Below are 18,799 nucleotides of genomic sequence, written 5' to 3' on the forward strand. Positions count from 1 at the left end.
ACAGGGGAGAGATGTGTGTGTTAAAGCTTTCTGCCATCAAAACATTGTCACCAAAATACAGCCCTGCAAAATACAGGATGAACTGCTCTGAAAGTGCAAACAAAAGACATTAAGAGCATCAACTTCTAGATATTGGTAAAATGAATGAAAAGGATGGGAGAGGGACAGAGAATCCAGAGGAAAGGAGGGAGGAAAGAGTGGGGGGGGGGAGAGAGGAAGTGACTTCTGAGCAATTCCCAAGTCTCAGGCACTGACAGGAACATGTTCAGATAAAGTCTGTCTGTATGGCTCTCACACTCACCCCGAGACAGGTCTAATTACTGTTATTTTATGAACGAGGAGGCAGAGGCTGAGGAGGTTGATTAGCTTATCTGAGGATGGCAGAGTGAAGACCTCAACCCAAGATCATCTGACATCAAGGTCCACCCTCCTCCCAGACACCATGGCTTGGCCGCCCCTGGACTCACCAGCTCTCCTGAGGACACCTGTCCAGACTTTCAGGCCTCAAGCAGGGGATTCTTTGCACAGACCACCAATGAGAGGTCCGGGGTGAGACAGATGGCCACGAGTACCCTGTGGGGGCACCCTCAGTGCTCCTCAATGTCCCTGAGGGAACAGAGTCCCTCAAAGACAAAGAGAACCTCCATTCCCAGGGATCACTCTCATTCTCCTCCCCCTCTGCCCATCACTACCTGAGGCTGCTCCTCATGTCTTTCAGACAATAGCATCCCTGTTCCTCAGATGTGAAAGCCAGGCAGGCAGTCTGTCCTCTACTTGTTTTCCCAGTGGACACAGTGGAGCCACCCCAGGACTTGCTTGGGGCTTGGGTGCTGCCCACGCACCTGGGGTACACCAGCATGTGACTGGAACCCCAATGAGCCACGCACGGCCCAGGAGCGGCTGTGGGAAGGGTACACACACATCTTCCTGCAGCTTGATGCTGCTCAGAGAGGAGTAATGGCCCTTAGCATTCCTCAGAGTGGTGTGAGGGAGGAGGGTGGGAGGCTGCATACTATGCTGATTCAAATATTTTGAGATGCTCCCTGGACAGGAACAAAGGGAATGTCACTAAAAATCCATTTAAAGATACCATGGCAATAGAAATCTCAGGACGACTGGTGCAGTCTGCATTTCTGTCACCCTAAGACCAACTTTGTCCGTTTTTATTCTAATATTTTAAATTCAGATAGATTTATTGGAAAGAACTGCCCAGTGAATAGTAAGCATACAGAAACCTGTCCATTGATTCAGATCAGGAGTTGTTTTAAGAGATGTAAGAGGTTTACTATTCATTGGGTAGTTCTTTCTGATTAATCTGCCTGAATTTAAAACATTAAAATAAAACCAGAAATGTATGAATTGCCAAGATCACTGTAATGCCATGTGTAGCTAATTAAACAAACAAACAAACAAATAAATAAAGGAAAAATAGGTCTTGAAGTGGTAGACATACAGAATGTACCAAAAGTTCCTGAGATTTCTATTGGTCTGATGTTTTTAAATGGATTTTTGGTGAAGCACACAATCTTAAGTAGATCACCTGAATAAGTTTTATAAAATTCACATACAACATACTTATATAACTACCACTCAGATCAGGATACAGAACAACTCCAGCACCCGACAAAACCCCATGCCCCCATTTCATTCTCTGGGTAGTAATTTTAAAAAATACAACCACCATAGCCTACCATTGCTCTCTCCTAGAAGTTGCTAAAGTGACAACACAAGAGTAACAGGCAATTCTAAAAGCAGCACCTAATACATTTCATTATGCAGTTAGCATCTGTCTCTGGAGGCCAGAATCACCCCCTGCACTGATATGTTCTTTCACTACACCTACCCACAAAGAGGAGATACCTTTGAAAGCCAAAAGATGCAGCCTCTATCTGTACCGAGTAAAAAGCAGCCGAGAAAGGAAGATGGGGAAGGAGGGGAGTGGAGGATGAGGGATGGGGTCCCTCAGGGAGCCTGTCCCAATCAGACTTCCCCAGGGTTCACCCAACACAGAAGCTCCCACTACTGAAGATGCTTTTTTCAAAGAGCTTCACCTATGACCCATGGCCGAACAGTCCTCATACTGGTCAGCCCCAACTTGGGGACAAGCCGGGAAGACAGCACTTAATTTTCCCAACTAGTAAATGGGCTCACTGGAACCAGCCACGACAAGGATGCCATCGGGCCCATGAAGTGCCATGTGAATTGGCACTCCATTTGAAAAACACCTGGGCGTTTCAAGTAGGGGTTGCCTCAGAGGCAGGAGGGCATGTTAAATTTGTGCAGCTGGTTGGTGGAAGCTGTAGCATTAGTTAAAAGAGTGGGGACAGACACTTGGACATCTGTTAATTGTTGCCACAAGGAACAATACCTTCTTCTTTTTTTTTTTTTTTTTTTTTGGTACCGGGGATTGAACTCAGGGGTGCTCAACCACTGAGCCACATCCTCAGCCCTACTTTATATTTTATTTAGAGGCTGGTCTCACCAAGTTATTTAGTGCTTCACTTTTTCTAAGACTGGCTTTGAACTCACGATCCCCCTGACTTAGCTTCAGGAGCTGCTGGGATTACAAGTGTGTGCCATCGCGCCCAGCTAGCTTCTAGTTCTTTAAGAGGAACCTGAGACATACTTTTCATGTTTAACAACTGCAGTTTAAAATAACTTGATGTGGAGTCTTGTCTAAAAGAATAACAATACTGTAGGCCAAATGAAGGACATGAGCAGGGGACATGAACCACAGATGAAGTGTTCCCAACCTCAGCCCAGAACATACTGAGGCCCAGGGTCCTCAGTATGTGTTTCTGCCCACATCACTCCTGAGAGATGGGACACCTGTGGACAGCAGCTGCTCCTTTTGGCAAAGAGGGGACAGGCTAAGATCTGCCAACAGAGCCCAACATAATTTTGTTTGTTTTTATAAATAGAATGTCAAGGGAGTAAATGTGATCTCCCAAGGTCACAGGGAGTGGTGAGGCCTCCGACCCCGTTTCCACGGCCCCATTGCCTCGTCCTTTCCTTACAGGTGGAGGCCAGAGTTGGGGAAATGAGCGCACAGGGAGCCAGAGGCTGAGCCGCATCTCACCAACCTGGGGATTCTGCTTTCCCCAAATGGGCTTCTCAGCCCACACACCCAAGCCTCCTGGCTGCAGGGGCCAGTGGAGGAGCCCGGGAGGGCACCACACTCCTTACCTGCACATCCAGGTTTTTCCGAGAGGAGGCTGGTGTGTTGGCATAGGAGCTGATGGAGGAGCTGGTGTTGATATCATCGGTGCTGAGGTTGTCTATGGTGTCGCTGATGCCACTGCTGACGGAGCTGCTGTCATCCCAGCTGCCAAGATAAAGACAACCTGAGCACCAAAGCCTCACACTGCTCCCGCCCAGGCTGGCGCAGACCAATGTTCACCATCCAGGAAGAGGCCCAGACTATGTCACAATGTCTCAGACTAAGCTCTTTTGCCTCGGATGTGACTCATCTCCAAAGGTACCTTCCATCCTTTGCTTTTGAATTGACACCTGGATGAGCTGGCTGATACATACCTGCCCCAAAATGTGGGTGCTTCCATGAGGAGAGGAGACCAAGGATGCTGCCCATGTTCCGCCCCGCCCTCCCCTCCCCTTTACCTCAGGAACTTCATACGAGTCAACTGCTCTCCCCCAGGCCTAGTGGCAGAGTAGAAGCAGCGCATTTAGGGACTAAAGCTGCAAATGTGCAGGCAAAGACCCATCATGCGCCCCTCTCCCCAGAGGTTAGAGCGGGCAGAGACGCTGCCATGTGAATTTTCTGTACTCCACTCCTGGAACAAAATGCCAAGGAAGGAAAGTGGCAATTCTCAACCGAAACCTGTCCATTCTCTTATAAGTTGTGATTTTAACAGTGTCCCAGAATATGTCTAAAGTAGAGTTTTTCATTTCCTGACCCTCAAATCATCCCCCAGCTGCTCAAGTCTAATCTAGGAATGATTCTTGACTCTTTTTTTCCCCTTCTTATTGTCTCCCCATCGCCCAATACCATCAGCACATTTAACCTAGCATCAGATCCTGTCACCTCTCTTTGTAAAATACATCCAAATGCATGCAGCTCTCTGTACCGTCGCCTTGCAGTCTAGAGTGCTGTCAGCTCTGCTTAGGTTACTGAAAACAGGCCGTTGGGCCTGTGTTCTACTTCTGCTTCCTCACAATCCATTCTCTGTCTGGCAACCAGAGTGGCCTTCTGGAGCGTCAATCAGATCCCAGAACTGCCTCTCAGGTACCTAATGTCCAAACTCCTACAATGGCCTCAAGGCCCCCTGCCTTGGCCTTCTCTCGTCTTTTTGTCTCTCCGCCCCCTCTCCAGTGTGCACTCAAGGGCTCTGATCATAGGAGTGTTTGTCCCTTCTAAGTCAAGGCTGTTCTTTTCTTCAGGGCTTTGCATTGGTTGTCCCATTTCCTGGACACTGTTCCCTTTCTACCTTTCTTTTAGATCCCAGCTGAAGTGCTACTTCCTCAGAGACACATGTTGTTACTCATCAAGCCCACCATCCCACTCAGTTGTATTTTCTTATTTGTGAAGTGGCAGGTATACAGCAGGTGCCCAATAAATAGTTGCTGACTGAAACTCATAGGAGTGAGCTTCTGACATCAATATGACACTGCTCTAGTTGATCCAGTAGCAAGAGATAGGTATTATTATTTTTCTATTTTACTGGTGGAGAAACTGACTTAGAAAAGCAAGACACCCTGCACAAGGTCAGACAGCTAGCCAGCAGGAGCCCTGGGGATCCAGCCATTCAGACTCCTGAGCCAGTCTCCTTACTGTGACGCCAGACACTTTCCACTATGTCAATCCTCGGTACATACCATCATGACTTGGCGCCCTTCCCCAGGAGGAAGCTGATACTTGGGAGGCCAGGAACACTGGTCCAAGGCCACACGCCAGGAATGGCAGGTCTGATGGCAAAGCAATGACTTAGCCACGTTATTCTACCTCTCGGCCTTCCACAGCGAGTCTTGCTGAAGGTCAGGCAAAGGGGCTGCATGAAGCCAGGGAAATGCTGGGCAGCTGAGGTTTTTGAAAGCCAGGGCACTGTCTACAAACACAGGCACGAAACTTCGTCCATCCTACCAGCTTCTAAGATGCCTGCTTCCACATCCTGAGCTCCGCCCGGCTTGGTGAAAACTGCTTTCACCACCTTTCTCTTGGGCATTCTCATTTGGCTTCTAAGAGCCAACCTGGAGGATTCCACAGAAAGATGCAGAAGAAAGGCATGAAGGTGATTCCCAAGTGGCAGGATGAGGCGGGGAGGGGGAGGGCTCGAAGGGAGCGGAGTTACCTGTGAAGGCGAATCTGCAAGGGCCCCAGGGTCCCACAAACTTCCATCAGGTAATTCTGCTTCTTTTGCCCGGCTTTCCATGCTGGTTCAGATTCTCCCCCTGGGGCCTTCTGAGTTCCTAAAGGGTCCCTCCCGTTAGCATTAGCTTCCCTGAGCTCTGAGGGCTTCCCTGTTTGTTATTTATTTATTTATTTAGTTAGTTAGTTAGTTTTCAGCGGACACAACATCGTTGTTTGTATGTGGTGCTGAGCCACATCCCCAGCCCAGGGCTTCCCTGTTAAAGGAAGGTTTGTTCTACCTTCCCAATATGCACAGGGCTCAGGAGCCCCGGGATAACTAGGAAGCCCTTACTCTGCGTCAGGCATCCCGCCAGGAGGTTCACACACTTTCTTATGTTTCTCCAGTTCTTCCATCACGCCTGCAAGGTAGGTGTTATGCCGCCCATTTCACAAATGAAGAAATCAAGGCTGAAGGACCAAGCGTGCTGATCACTGGCATGCAGTCCAGGTTGGAACGCCCGAAAGGGCAAAACTGCCTGGTTTCAGAACACGTGTTCCTTCTAGTCTGTATCCTTCGGCCTTTCACTATGACAGCAGTCACCGGTGGAGCACAGGCCAACTACGCACCACCCCTCAGAGTCACGCTGGCAGGTGCCTACCACCCTTGTAAAGGATGAGGAAACTGAGGCTGTGAGAAGGGTCAGGAAGGCGCTGCAGCAATGTCAAGCTCACTTGGGGGAAGCGTCCTCTCCGCCTCCAGAGGCGCTCGAGTGCTGACTGAACATCTCCCGAGCTCATGTGTGGCCCAGGCTCAGGGAGAGTTTCTGTTGCCAACTCGCCCCCGGCTGTGGGTTAGGAGCCCAGCTGCCTTCCCACATAATTCTTTGACAGGTCACAACTTCTGTGCCTCAGTTTCACCTAGCCTGGTGACCACATGAGGCTCTGCTGAGAAAAGCGTCACATATGGAAATGGACTCGAATTTCCTCTCACGATTAAAAGAAAATCCCATGAGTCTTTTATTACTTCTGCTCTTTTGGGTTAGGAATTTAGTGTATCTAAAACGTCTTATAGTCTGATAAAGAAGAAAGGGGGACTGATAGGAGAGGAGCGTGGCTGGTGGGGAGGAGGGAGGGAAGTCAGTAACAGATGCCCATGAATCCCAGTCCCAGATTTTGTGCTTTGAAATTGTACCCGTTCCTCCCCCCACTGTGGCCTTTCAACACTGATATACTATTCCAGAGGGGCATGTGGCACTTGGCGCACACACATCCTTCCCACATCAGTGCCTGGAACGTTGGAAGGTGAACCCTGAGTTACAGGGCATCCCTGTGACCGGGCTGGCCCCGCAGAGGGAAAGGCAGTGATGGACTCCACGGGACAGAGGGAGGGGGAAACTCAAGATAAGGACGAGGGGCCTGGAGAAGCCCATGACCAGCAATGGTGGCCTGACATTCCCCAGAGCTGTCAGTGTGTTAGAACCCAAGCCTTGTCCCCGCACTTGGAAAACCAGCAATGGCTCCTTTACCTCTGGAGCTTCCCTCCAAATCCAAAGTACACATGGTCAGGAGCCACCCAGATTAGGTCAATGAGTCCTGAAAGTTCTAAGGAAAATTAGTCTTAGGAGTTGCCAGAGCAGGGATGGAGGGCAGTGTGCTGCTGCCTCTTCCATACTCTCTTTGACATTCAGAGGGTACGTGACATCTTGGCAGCTATGAAGTCCAGTAATGAGCTCTGTAGCTCTGCTTAAGGTAGTGCTTCCCAAATTTACAGGACCACAGGAGAGATGCTAAGGAGAATGAAAAATGCAAAAATGTACATGAAACCCTGAGCTGCCAGTGGCTGCTTCATTTTTACCTGCTTAAGAAGAAGCTGGCACAAAGGGGAGGGATGCAGAGCTGAGAGGGATAAAAGTATCCCTTTGACATGGCTTCAACTCCAGCCACACCTGAAGCATTCCTAGAAGGCCCAAATGTTGGAAGTAATAAATTCTCTTCTTTTACTCAAAACTAGCTGGCTGAGGTTTGTCATTTGGTATACTCAGGCTTCCTAATGGGTAATTGATATTTGTTTGTGAAATAACTCGAGATATATAGCTGAGAGGAAAAATGTGGAAACCATGTAGAAATCATTCAAGTAGGAAGGACATCACTGAACCAATCAGGCAGTAAAGGGCATCAGATATAACCAGGGGTGACATACAAGAGTCCATAGGTCCAAATTGGTTGATAGGTAATAGATGTTGAAAGAGGTAAGAAACCCAGAGGCTGTGTGTTTACTTTGTGGTGAACTGAAATTCCAGGGAAGAGGCCCGGGGGAACCCCAATGACCCAGCAGAAAGAATCAGGGGATTCTACCAGGACTCTAGAACAGTCATTCTGGAATCTGAATGTTTCCTTAGTGGAAACATATAATCTGAAACCTTGGGAAGAGTTTTGTAATGGCGAAATAAATTAAAATATGAATATTTAAGTTTTAGATAACAACTGTGATCACTGGGTTGATCTCTGTGCATTTCTATCTCTTAAAAGAACATGGTGGGGAGCTGGGGCTATGGCTCAGTGGTGGAGCACTTGCACATACGAGGTACTGGGTTTGATCTTCAGCACCAAATGAAAATAAATAAATAAATAAATAAATAAATAAATAAATAAATAAAGGTATTGTATCCATGTGCAACTAAAAAAACAGGGAAAAGAATACATGGCATATTAGAGGATATTATCAAATAATTATGATGTCATTTTTGTAAGTATCGGTTTTTGACTTGAGATTTTTAAGATGAAAGATTAAAAAACTATTAAGATTACAAAAAGAATCAATATATTTAAGATAATAATTTGACATTTGTGAGTCAACTTATTCGATTTGCAAGAATTCATGCTTAAAAAGACTGCTTGCTCAGTCACTGTCTGCCCTGCCAGACATCTGAAGACCTTCTGAGAAGCAGGTATGATAAATTTATGAATGCAGTCTAAAACATTTAGGACAATCTAATTATCCAATTTGCAAATAGTCCTAATTGTTTAGGGCAATTCAATCTGTTGAGCTGGAATTACTAAAGTGCTAATCAATAACAAGTAGAAACAAACTTAATTGATACAAAAATCCTTGATTTACAGAAGAGATTTGCAAGAAAATTCAGGTTTAAAAATGAAGACTTCAGTAAGTTGAATATTAAACCTAAACCTTGGAGAATTAACTCTAAGAAGTTATTGAGAGTACAAAGGTGCTCTTCTATATTAATGAATTTTATAAAAGCAGATTTCATTTTTGAATGAATGATTTTTATATGAATGACCAGAAAAATAAATGAAGCCCGGACAGTACCACCTCTTCCCGTGCCAGTTTTTCCTATGATGGTTCACCTTCACTCTACATTGTAAGGCTTTCACAGATGTGCCAAATTGCTTGGAAAATGTTAGTGGAGACAGCATTGGGAAATAAACAGAACCACCCCAGGACCACTGCCTGGAAACTAAAATGTGACACATGGCTTGGCCGGTTTCTCCAGCCACCACTCCCCCGTTTTTAAAGCAATTTCAAGTCAGCATATCTGATAAATTACTTGGCTGAGACACCTAAAGAAACGAGAAGATGCTTCCATTGATTTATCAGAATAATCAACATAAAATCATTTCCTAGCCATGTAGACCCATGTGCCTCTTTATCAATGAAAAAAATCCTACACTGTTCAAGTAAGGTAAGGGCCTAACTGGAGTTATAAGTGATCAGCCTTAAAAATGATCTTCACCTATTCTTAGCCAATGGATGAGTGGAAATAATACCATCACTTATTTTTCTTCAAGGCTCGTAAACTCTACATATTTACAGACAATGCCAGGGCCCCTGAATTCACTTACTCATCTTATCCAGCCGGCCAGCGCCCTTTGGGTGCCAAGCACTGTGGGAGGCAATGGAGACCAGGCTATGATTCAGTCGTCCTCAACTGTGGCTGCAAACCCAATAGATTGGGACAGGCAGGAACACAGCTCAGATGAAAGGCAAAATAGGGAGATGAGCAAAGGTCACCAAATAGCACTGGTTCCAGAAAGCATTTCTACATTCACCAATGAGTCCCAGCACAAGCCAAGAGTCTGGCAGGTTCCAAAGTCCAAGCACACAGATGCTCTTTACTGGACTGCTCTCAGCTCCAAGCAGGGACATGGCAAAGGCAAGCAGCCTGGACAGCCAGCCCTCACCCACCCCAGCCTTCCCCAGAGCATAGTACTGGGAAAGTTCAGACAAGTCTTGTTTCCTCCAGGCCCCAGGCTCCGCATCTGTGTAAGAAAGGAGCTGGATTAAGCCATTCCAAAGGTTCCTGGCTGCCTGAGCTAGAAGGAAGAAAAACAGGCACAGTGAAGGTCCTAAGAAGAATCTCCTCCCACACAGAAAAAAACTGCCAAACAGGTAACTGCATTTCCTAATCTCTAGAGTTCGTCACTGCTGATTTCACTCCTCAGATTACTATTTTTAAAGCCCACGCAGAATCTTTTAAATATATAAAATAGGTGCCAGTATCTTATACATCTGAGTAGTAACTGCTCTTTGGGACAGATATGCTCTCCCCTTTGACACAATTCCCATGTGAGCCTTCTTAGTCACACATGCTACCTGCATGGCCCTGCAAGATGAATTTGCAGGGCTGGGGATGTGGCTCAAGCGGTAGCGCGCTCGCCTGGCGTGCGTGCGGCCCGGGTTCGATCCTCAGCACCACATACAAACAAAGATGTTGTGTCCGCCGAAAACTAAAAAAATAAATATTAAAAAATTCTCTCTCTCTCTCTAAAAGAAAAAAAAGATGAATTTGCAAACTCTGGAACGGAATCACTACAACCAACTCACAAGAGTGGGTCTGTATCAGAGGATGCTATTCAAACACAAAGAAACAGCGCGTGATCTTGCCAAGTGTTTGTAGTCACCACTGACAGTGTCCTCGGCTACACCTGGCACATTATTCCACTCCCATTTTCTGCTGGAGGAAATGGATGCTCAGGACCCAGAGCTTATCAGAAGGATGGAATTCAGGGCTGGGGATGGGGCTCAGTGGTGGAGCATTTGCCTAGCATGTGCAAGGGCCTGGATTTCAAACTGGGGTGTAATGACTCTACACAGCCTTCCAGCTCATTGGAAAGGCAAAACCCATAGTGGCACAAAAACAGGATCCATACAGATTAGTTCCAAAATCTCCATTGCTAAAAAGCCTTATGGCAAAAGGTCTTCCTCTGCAGATGACAAACAAGCATATCAAGAAGACATCCCATTTTGGGCCAAAATGTAGTGTGTTTTAACCTGATTGAGGCCCTCAAAGCCTCAGACTGTTTGTCTACTACCTCTTGGAGACATATAGACATAAAGAGAAAGGAGTCTACAAAAGTTACCGGAAAATCCATTCAAAAATGGAAGAGGCTGTTAAACTAGGAGATCCAGTTTCAAAGTCTTCCAAGAGCTGCTTACATCACTGTGTCAGGAATTCAAATGCCACTCAGGGCTTAAAGTACGATTTCAAAAGCCCTAATACAAGCTATCTGCTATGAAAAACGCAGGTGAAAGAGTCATAAATTATTTCAGCTTTGCACATGTCCTGCTTTGCCTCAGTGTTGTGGGGAACAAGCATTGGTAGAACCCAGGAGGCAGAAGTGACTTCACCAGGACTCCTGAGAACCCATTTCTAACTGGGACACGTTTTAAATATTGAGCTGTTCCAGAGGGTAGCTAAAAGTAGGAGGAATCTGTAATGGTCCTGAATTCATGTGATATTATATTTACAACTTCCTCTCTCATGAAGCAAAATAGAACCACAAGGTTAGAGGGATGCTTAAATAGATTTTTCCACTAGGATTTACACACCCTGGATCTTGGCAAAAGACTGGGAGTAGAGGAGCTATTGAAGGATCCAGAGGGAGGGAGGGTCATTATGCTTTTCAAATGGACTCCCTGAGAGATCATGTTGTTTATTCAAGGGAAAGACATGCTAAATGAGGCTGTAAAAAGAAATCAGATTGCAGATAGATATTAGTTCTTTTCTGCTAACAAAACTTCAGCCTGTTAGCAGAGTATAACCATGGTTCTGAAAAGTAGTCTTCATAAAGCAAAGATCCTCTCCGAACTCCAGAGACTGTCTGAGGGCTTTCTGGAGGCCCTCAGTGCTCTCAGAAACAGTCTGGGCCACCTACCAGCCCCAGCCCCTGCCTCTTGTCTGTTTCCCTTGGGTGAATAAAGTCCTACTACCCACTGCCAGGCCTTACCTGCTCAGTTTTCCAGGTCTGCTCCAGAATCACAGCAGAGCTGTGTATGGGCCCTGTGCCCACCACCGAACAGATGCATTCAGTTGCAAAAATCCCAGACTGGTAGAACTTGTTTTCTGGCTATTGTTCAAGGCAATTGTTCCCCTGAAACCCCAGGGCCTGATCGGAATGAGATCCTTTGGTGTGGATGAGTGAGCAAGCCCCACTGTAGGCTTAGGATAGGGAAGTGAAAGGGTTTGGCTACCAACATTTCCCACCAAACAGGTATGTTAACTATTTCCCCCCCAGGACATGTGCTGGGGCATCCTCTCCTCTAACCACTGCCAGGGCCTATTAAGGAAATCACCTTCAAAGGCCGCCAGAAGGCCCCTACAGAGTCCTACCTCACATACACTAACTTTATTAATGATAATAACAGTCGACTTGAAGTTTAAAGTTGTGCCAGACCTTAATTCACTACAAGCTAATAGTGATAATTTCACTACATGCATTATTTCATCTCATCCTTATAACTCTATGATAAACACAATAACTAACCTTATTAATGCCTCCCTTTGTGTCTGGACCAGTTGTTACTTAATATATTTTCTCCCGGCTAACATGAGATAGATACGAACACCATACCCATTTCAGAGATGAGGAAATTGAGGCTTGGCGAAAATAGGTCCAAGGGAGGGTTGTACAAGTAGAATATGTTAAAGCAGATCCAAAAGTTGTTGGACCATTTTGTTTATTCATTTTTACATACTTGGATACCCCTCCATCATATGTATTAGATGTCTCAAAGAATTATGAAATACATGACAGAGTTAATAGTTATTTGAATTCAAAGCCACAAATGGGCTGAGCCATAGCTTAGTGGTAGAGTATAGTACCTGCTTAGCATGTTAGAAGCCCTTGATTCAATCCCCAACAATCCCCACCACCCCAAAAACCCAAAGAAAAAAAACAAAGAAACACAAGCCAGCTCTTCTCTCTAGATCCCTACATGGTTTGCAGTACTACAGCAAAATGACCAAGAACCTGAATTTGAATTAACGCAAAGACAGACTTTAGGCACTAATACCGGCAAACTTAGTTTCACCTAGTAGTGGACAACCGAGCTTAGGAGGCTCCAGATGGAGGCAACCCAGTTCTGCAGAAAAAAGTAAAATGGATCTGTGTGTGAATCCTGGCCATGCCATTTACCTAGTCAGAGCACCTTTACTTCCAGGAACCCAGCTTTCCTCCTGTGTGCTACAGTGCTAATAACACCCAGTTCTCAGAAGGCTTTTGCAGGAGCAGAGCAGCTCAGTGTGTGTAGCTCTCCAGGCATATCAGAGATAAGAGCTCATGTCAGTTGCAGGCCAGGAGGCAGGGAGCCTGCAAGGACTCCAGGCGGGGGATGCAGGCCGGCATTATGAAATACATGACAGAGTCTAATGCAAGAACTTGCTGCTTGTTGCCATAAATGGACAGTGTCCCAGGAGAGAAGCAGCTTCTACAGACGGTGCCAGGTGCAAGGCCAGTCATTTGGGGTGGAGAGAGGGAAACATGAACCCCATAAAGAGTGCTCCAAGGGGATTTAGCAGCGATCAGAAGGTTCCTGGCTTGAGTTTCACCCCACAGCACCTTTGTTCCATTTTTGTAACTCATTCCTTGGGCAAGTAGGTGGTCCCCTGAGTAGGCGTGAAATTCCTCCCTTTGGTTTCAGGGGCTTGTTCTGGTTAGAAACCCCAGAGCTTTGGTCCGGATGCCTGAGCCCCTCATTGTTACAATCGGCACCAGCATGTCTGCTGACCTCAGCTACACAAAGCCCTCTCTTCTCCAAGGCTCCTCAAGAGAGGGTTGCTCACGCTTGGGCCACTGCCGGCCCCCAGCTTTTGCCAAGGATCTCAACGAGCCCATCCTGGTTTTCTGTTTACAAGAAGATGTTTCTCCTAAACATAGACAGAATTCAGCATATTACAGCTAATCACAGTGAACACAAGCACAGTGAAGAGTTTTAATAATGGGTTCCAGGCTCCGTGCTGAGTACTTTACAAACATCAATCCACAAATGCCTGTCCAGTACCTTATTAGGGACAAACTATTAAGGTCCTCTTTTCATAGATGTGGAAATTGGGGCTTATAGAAGCTGAGTGACCTGCCCAAGGTGTCTGAGCTAATACATGGAGCTTGATTCGAACCCAGATCTGCCTGATTCTGAAACTGAAACTCCTCTTAACCACATTGACTCAACATAAGGAGAGGTAAGGATGCTTTTATACAGATCAGGGTCATATAGGAACTCAGGACTCCCACCTGCTATACAAGCTCCAGATACTTTAATGCAATCAAGTTGTTCTAAGACAACTCTAAGTAGTTAAAGACAAAAGGGCGGGGTGCTAGGTGTGGTGGCTCACACTTGTAATCCCAGAGACCTGAGAGGCTGAGGCAGGAGGATGGCAAGTTTGAGGCCAGCCTGAGCAACTGACAAGAGCCTATCACAAAACTTAAGAAAAACATAAAAATAAGGGGGGTGGTTGTGGGGGACAAACCCAGGTCAGGATGTTGTTTGCTTGCCTTAAGTCTAGGTAGGTGGGATGGGATACAGATGTAGGGGTACAGCTCCTCCTACCCCCGCCCCAAACAACACACACACTTAACTCCCAATACATCTTAGGGATCCAGGTCAAAATAAGGTTGCCCCAGGGCAGCCAGAGAGGTGGCTGTCTTTTTAATGCAGTTTTTCAGGGGCTTCCTCTTAATCTGCCCTCTCTAGGGCAAAGGGGAAGAGAAGGGAATTGAGGTCAAGAGGCAGGAGGATCACCAAATTGGGGACCAGCCTCAGAAACTTAGCAAAACCCTCAGCAATTTAGTGAGACCCTGTCTCAAAGATTAAAAAGGACTGGAGATATAGCTTTGTGGTAAAGTACTCCTGGGTTCAATTCCCAGCCCCCAAATAAATAAATAGTTCTACAAAGAATCAGCTTTACAAACCAAGAGAAGCCCAGCTCCAGCTAATCAGGCACCCCAGGCACACACGGGAACCAGCTAGTGCCAGCAACTTGGGTCAGCATTAACATGCTGGGTGTACATCTTCTCCCTTCGGGACTCAGTAAACTCAGCTCCTGGAAAGTCAGCCCCGGAGTAGCAGGGCATAGCCCCAACAGCCCAAGGCCAGATTTGACTTCCGATTAGGATCCCAGCCTTTGGAACACAAGATACAAGCACAGCATCAGCCAGATCCACGGAGCAGCCCAGGAGCTTCAAGGAGATGAAAGAACGCCCAGCCAGGTCCTACTGCCAGGGCAAGGCTGCTACTCACCCCACAGCCCTCCCCCTCCTAGAAACAAGCAAGGTCTGAGAAGCTCAGTCAGGTTGCACTAGTAAGCATCAGATGCACTTTGGTGAGTCCTCTACAACCCAAAGTGCCCTTTATCCAGCTGCACCACTTGTCACCTTACAGGTGATTGAACCCATCTGTTAAGGTCAGCACAGATGGCAGGGGGATGGAGTGGACCTGGGCTCCAATCCCAGCTTTCCTTCTTATTAGCTGTGTGACCCTGAGCAAGTTACTTAACTTCTCTTAGTTCCCACCACGTCACTTCAAAATGAAGAGCAATCTTTTCCAGTTTGACAATGAAAACTGAAAGAGCCAATGTCTGCTAGATGTTTGGCACTTAGTAGGTGGTCATAAACATTGTTATCTTCTCCCCTGTCTGACTTAAAAACATAAACTTACCTCTTTGGGCAGCTCTACATATCCTAAAGAGGGAAAAAAGGTCCCCGTATTTAAACCTCCCATGCCATCTCTCCTGGAGCCTAGTTTCCAGGGGGAAAAAAAAAATCCCACCCGGTAATTGGCAGTATTAGTAAACACAACCGCAAGTTCACCAGGCTCCACAGATTCAAAACAAAACCTCCAACTGCTAGTCATTTTAATCAGGGCCCTCAGAACCACCAGCAGCCCTTGCCTGGGGCCACAGGGTTGCTCTCCAGCTCACCCTTCCCCCAGTGGAGCCATCTCCCAGCCAAACCTGGAATGAAGACTTAGAAGCCTCATTTTCATAATATGGTCTGGAAAATATTGACATCACTCAAATGTCTAGGTGGACCAAGCACATTTGGGTAATAATGCTCCCCACTTTCTCTGAAACCATCAAGAACAAAAGGGGTGGGGAGTCCGGAGGGAGAGATGGGTGCTGAATTTCTGTGCACCCCCCCCCCCCCAACACACACACAGCCCACGGTGATTCTGGCAGCTACACCTCAGCCTGCTCTGCCCAGCTTTTCAGTACCAGCCAGGGAGCAACCAGACAGTACACATGCCGCACTGCCCTGACCCCAGGAAAAAAAAAATCCACATCCTACCTGGTTAGGTCCCTAGGCCAGAGCATTTCACTACATTGTGGTCCCTGGAGAACAGCGGACAAAGAAGCTGAATGAATCTCATGGGCCGGCAATTCCCTTGCCAGCGGGGCCAGCCCAGGCTGAGCCAGGGAATCCTGGAGCCCAGCAACTGGGCTACTGGAGGACTAGCTAGAAGAGGTTGACCATTCCCCAGCCCAGGAAAGAAATCCGATCCCCCAACAAAATTAACCTTTAAAGTGCTGAAGGAGTGAGAGGTCAGAACAGAGAGCTAGAATCAAGTCAGCTGTGAAAAGTTTCAGTGAAGCAAGAGCTAACACCGAACTCCCGAGCTGTTACCGTAAAACACCGAATAAAAGGGCCCTCTGTGTGCACCAGGAGCGTCTATAACAATCCGGCAAGTTGAAGAAGAAAATCACATGTGAGAAAATATTTTACATTCCCAGGGACAGTGCCAAAATGCTAGAGAAAGTCCTTCCAGCCCTAAGTGCTGCTTTTAATGACATGAAACTCACTGACCAAACATTTCTTAGCTCATTCCATTGACATGTGAATGCAAAGCATCTGATTAGAATGGTTAGCCTCCAGCCAGAACTTTTAAACCTAAAAGGGAAATGATACCTGTTGGTGCGGTTAACAACATGCATTATTTCCAGCGACGTCAGTGTTCAGGCAGTGCCAATTAAATAATATGCATTAATTTCTCATGGCTATTTATAAAGGAAAAATAACCTCAGTTTATGCATGGCTACATTAAGCATTATGGTATGGAGGCTGGAAGAGGAGGTGGGTGGGGAAAGAGTCCCAGCTCAAGATGGGAAGGGGTTGCACCCAGCTAATCCCTATTAAAACCTGTAATCAAGGATCTCAGAAGAAAGGAGGTAAACAGATGCAGAGAACAAAGAACAACTGTATTACTACTGAGATTTGAAAAGCAAAATTATGTTGACTATAGTCACAAGCTTTCATTTCAAAATAAAGGATGAAGATGCTCTCCCCAAAATCCTAGCAGTTGTTTCTGGCTACCTTCAAAGGACTTTGTCTGAGCAAGGCCCCAGGCCTGGGCTCCTCCTCCAGAAGAACGGGGAGTGGGGGACTGTGGCCCTGGGGGTGGCTAGGAAAGGAAGCAATAACTAGCTCCAAGCAGGATCTCTGTGTGGACAGGGTTTGCTCTGCAAACAGAAGCTTTTCAAAGGAGAATGAAGAGCTATTACTCCCCCACCCAAGACAGAGGGAATAAAGTTTGGAAAGGAGGGTCTGGCAGAGTTTCCCAGGTGAATGAAAAGGCAAACGTGTCTAGGAGCAGAGATTGTAATCTTGATGGAGTCCCAACCAGAGTTAATCATTCACATCTCATCCTGGGGCCCTCCTTCACTTGCTGTGAGCATCTACATTGGGGAGGCGGGGGTGGAGAGGCGCGGGGGGGGGGGGAGTGGGCAGATGGGGTGCAGTCCAGATTTACCTAGACAAAAAAGTCAGGATGGACACAAGCTCTGGAGCCTTCAAACCACTCCTGACTACCTTCACTGCTACTGGAACTGAATTTACCTTTATAACGTGACTCTGAGCATCTGGCTGACCTCAAGGTTAGTTTGGGAGTCGGATGGTGACCATGGACATAGAGACATGTTTGCACATATACACATACGCATAAGCACAAATATACAAAAAAGATTTTCCCACTGTTTCCTGCAGCCCGTTCTTTGCTTTCAGCAAATTCAACATGCAACAATCCTGATTAGCCACCTAATTAGCTAGAGGATATCTATCATTTATTCACTGTTCTAAGTGTTGAGGATACAACAGAAAATAAAGACAAAAATCCCTACTCTGATGGAACTTACCTGTTAATGGTTGAACTATAAAGAAAATTAGACAAAATGTAAATTATATAGTTATCTATTAGTGATAGGTGCTATGGAGAAAAAATAATGTAAAGAAGAGGATGTGTTTGTCAACAGAATGTGAGATTTTTACCTGGGGTGGCTAAGAAGGCCTGCTGAGGGCATGGGTTTTATTACAAACCTGAAAGCAATGTGCATATCTGAGAGCAAAAGCCTTCCAAGAGAGGAAATGGCCAGTGCAAAGGCCCTGAGACCACATAAAACCAAAACCATCAGTGCAAGAATGCAAGGCTCCAACAGTCTTAACAGGGAATCAAAAGGAACTCAGAGGAGATCAGGTCTGAGGGCCAAGGTACGAGGAGGCTAGAGCCTGGCAAATCTCTGTAGGCATCTTGGCTTTTAGTCTCAGTGAGAAAGGGTATGCTTAACAAATGGGAGTTTCTCGGTTAAACAAAAGTTCATACAAATCTCCTACAACACTACCTAGATCATTTTGATTATGCACATGACAAATTTACTGCACACACAAAAAAAGTGCTTTAAGAGGGTCTCAGTCTTCTATCTAGGGTTCAAATTAAGAATCACACCTTTAATATGAAAGCCTCTGGAGCCTGATGTTATGATATACATGCCTTTAATCCCAGCAACTTGGGAGGCTGAGGCAGCAAGACCACAAGTTCACAGCCTGGCTAACTTAGTGAGATCCTGTCTCAATAAATATAAAATAAAATAAAAAGGGCTAAGGGTGTAGTTCAGAAGTAGAGCACTCCTGGGTTTAAACCCCAGTAACCCTCCACCCCCCAAAAAAGAAAAAAAAAAGTCTCTGAATTCCTTGGAGTTACAGGTTTGAGGTTAGTCAGGGCTTTTCCATGATAGGAAGATAACCACCAGTGTGGCCAAGAGTTCTAGGCAATGGGAAAGAAATGGAAGGTAAGCCATCCAACTCTGACAGCACATGTCTCTGGCTCTTTTCAAAGAGCCCAACCTCCCCTGTCATTTCTGACCTTGGCTTTTAAACAGGCCAAATTCCAATGACCTTCAAGAACAGGCATAACATTTCCCTCCATATGTC

General features: G+C 46.3%; 1 protein-coding gene across 7 annotated transcripts in view; it reads right to left on the reverse strand.

The window, feature by feature from the left end:
- Positions 1 to 18,799, reverse strand: part of Nav2 (neuron navigator 2) — a 379,713-nt gene that overhangs the window by 70,875 nt on the left and 290,039 nt on the right. For all 7 annotated transcript variants that reach the window (XM_058576946.1, XM_058576948.1, XM_058576945.1 and 4 more), the window contains one exon: positions 3,187 to 3,325. In XM_058576946.1, coding sequence (XP_058432929.1) covers positions 3,187 to 3,325 — 139 coding nt within the window. The remainder of the gene's footprint in view (positions 1 to 3,186; positions 3,326 to 18,799) is intronic.

The sequence above is a fragment of the Marmota monax genome, unplaced genomic scaffold (assembly GCF_021218885.2).
Source record: "Marmota monax isolate L192 unplaced genomic scaffold, Marmota_monax_Labrador192_F-V1.1 WCK01_AAM20220418_F8-fsc00061, whole genome shotgun sequence".
Classification (NCBI taxonomy): domain Eukaryota; kingdom Metazoa; phylum Chordata; class Mammalia; order Rodentia; family Sciuridae; genus Marmota; species Marmota monax.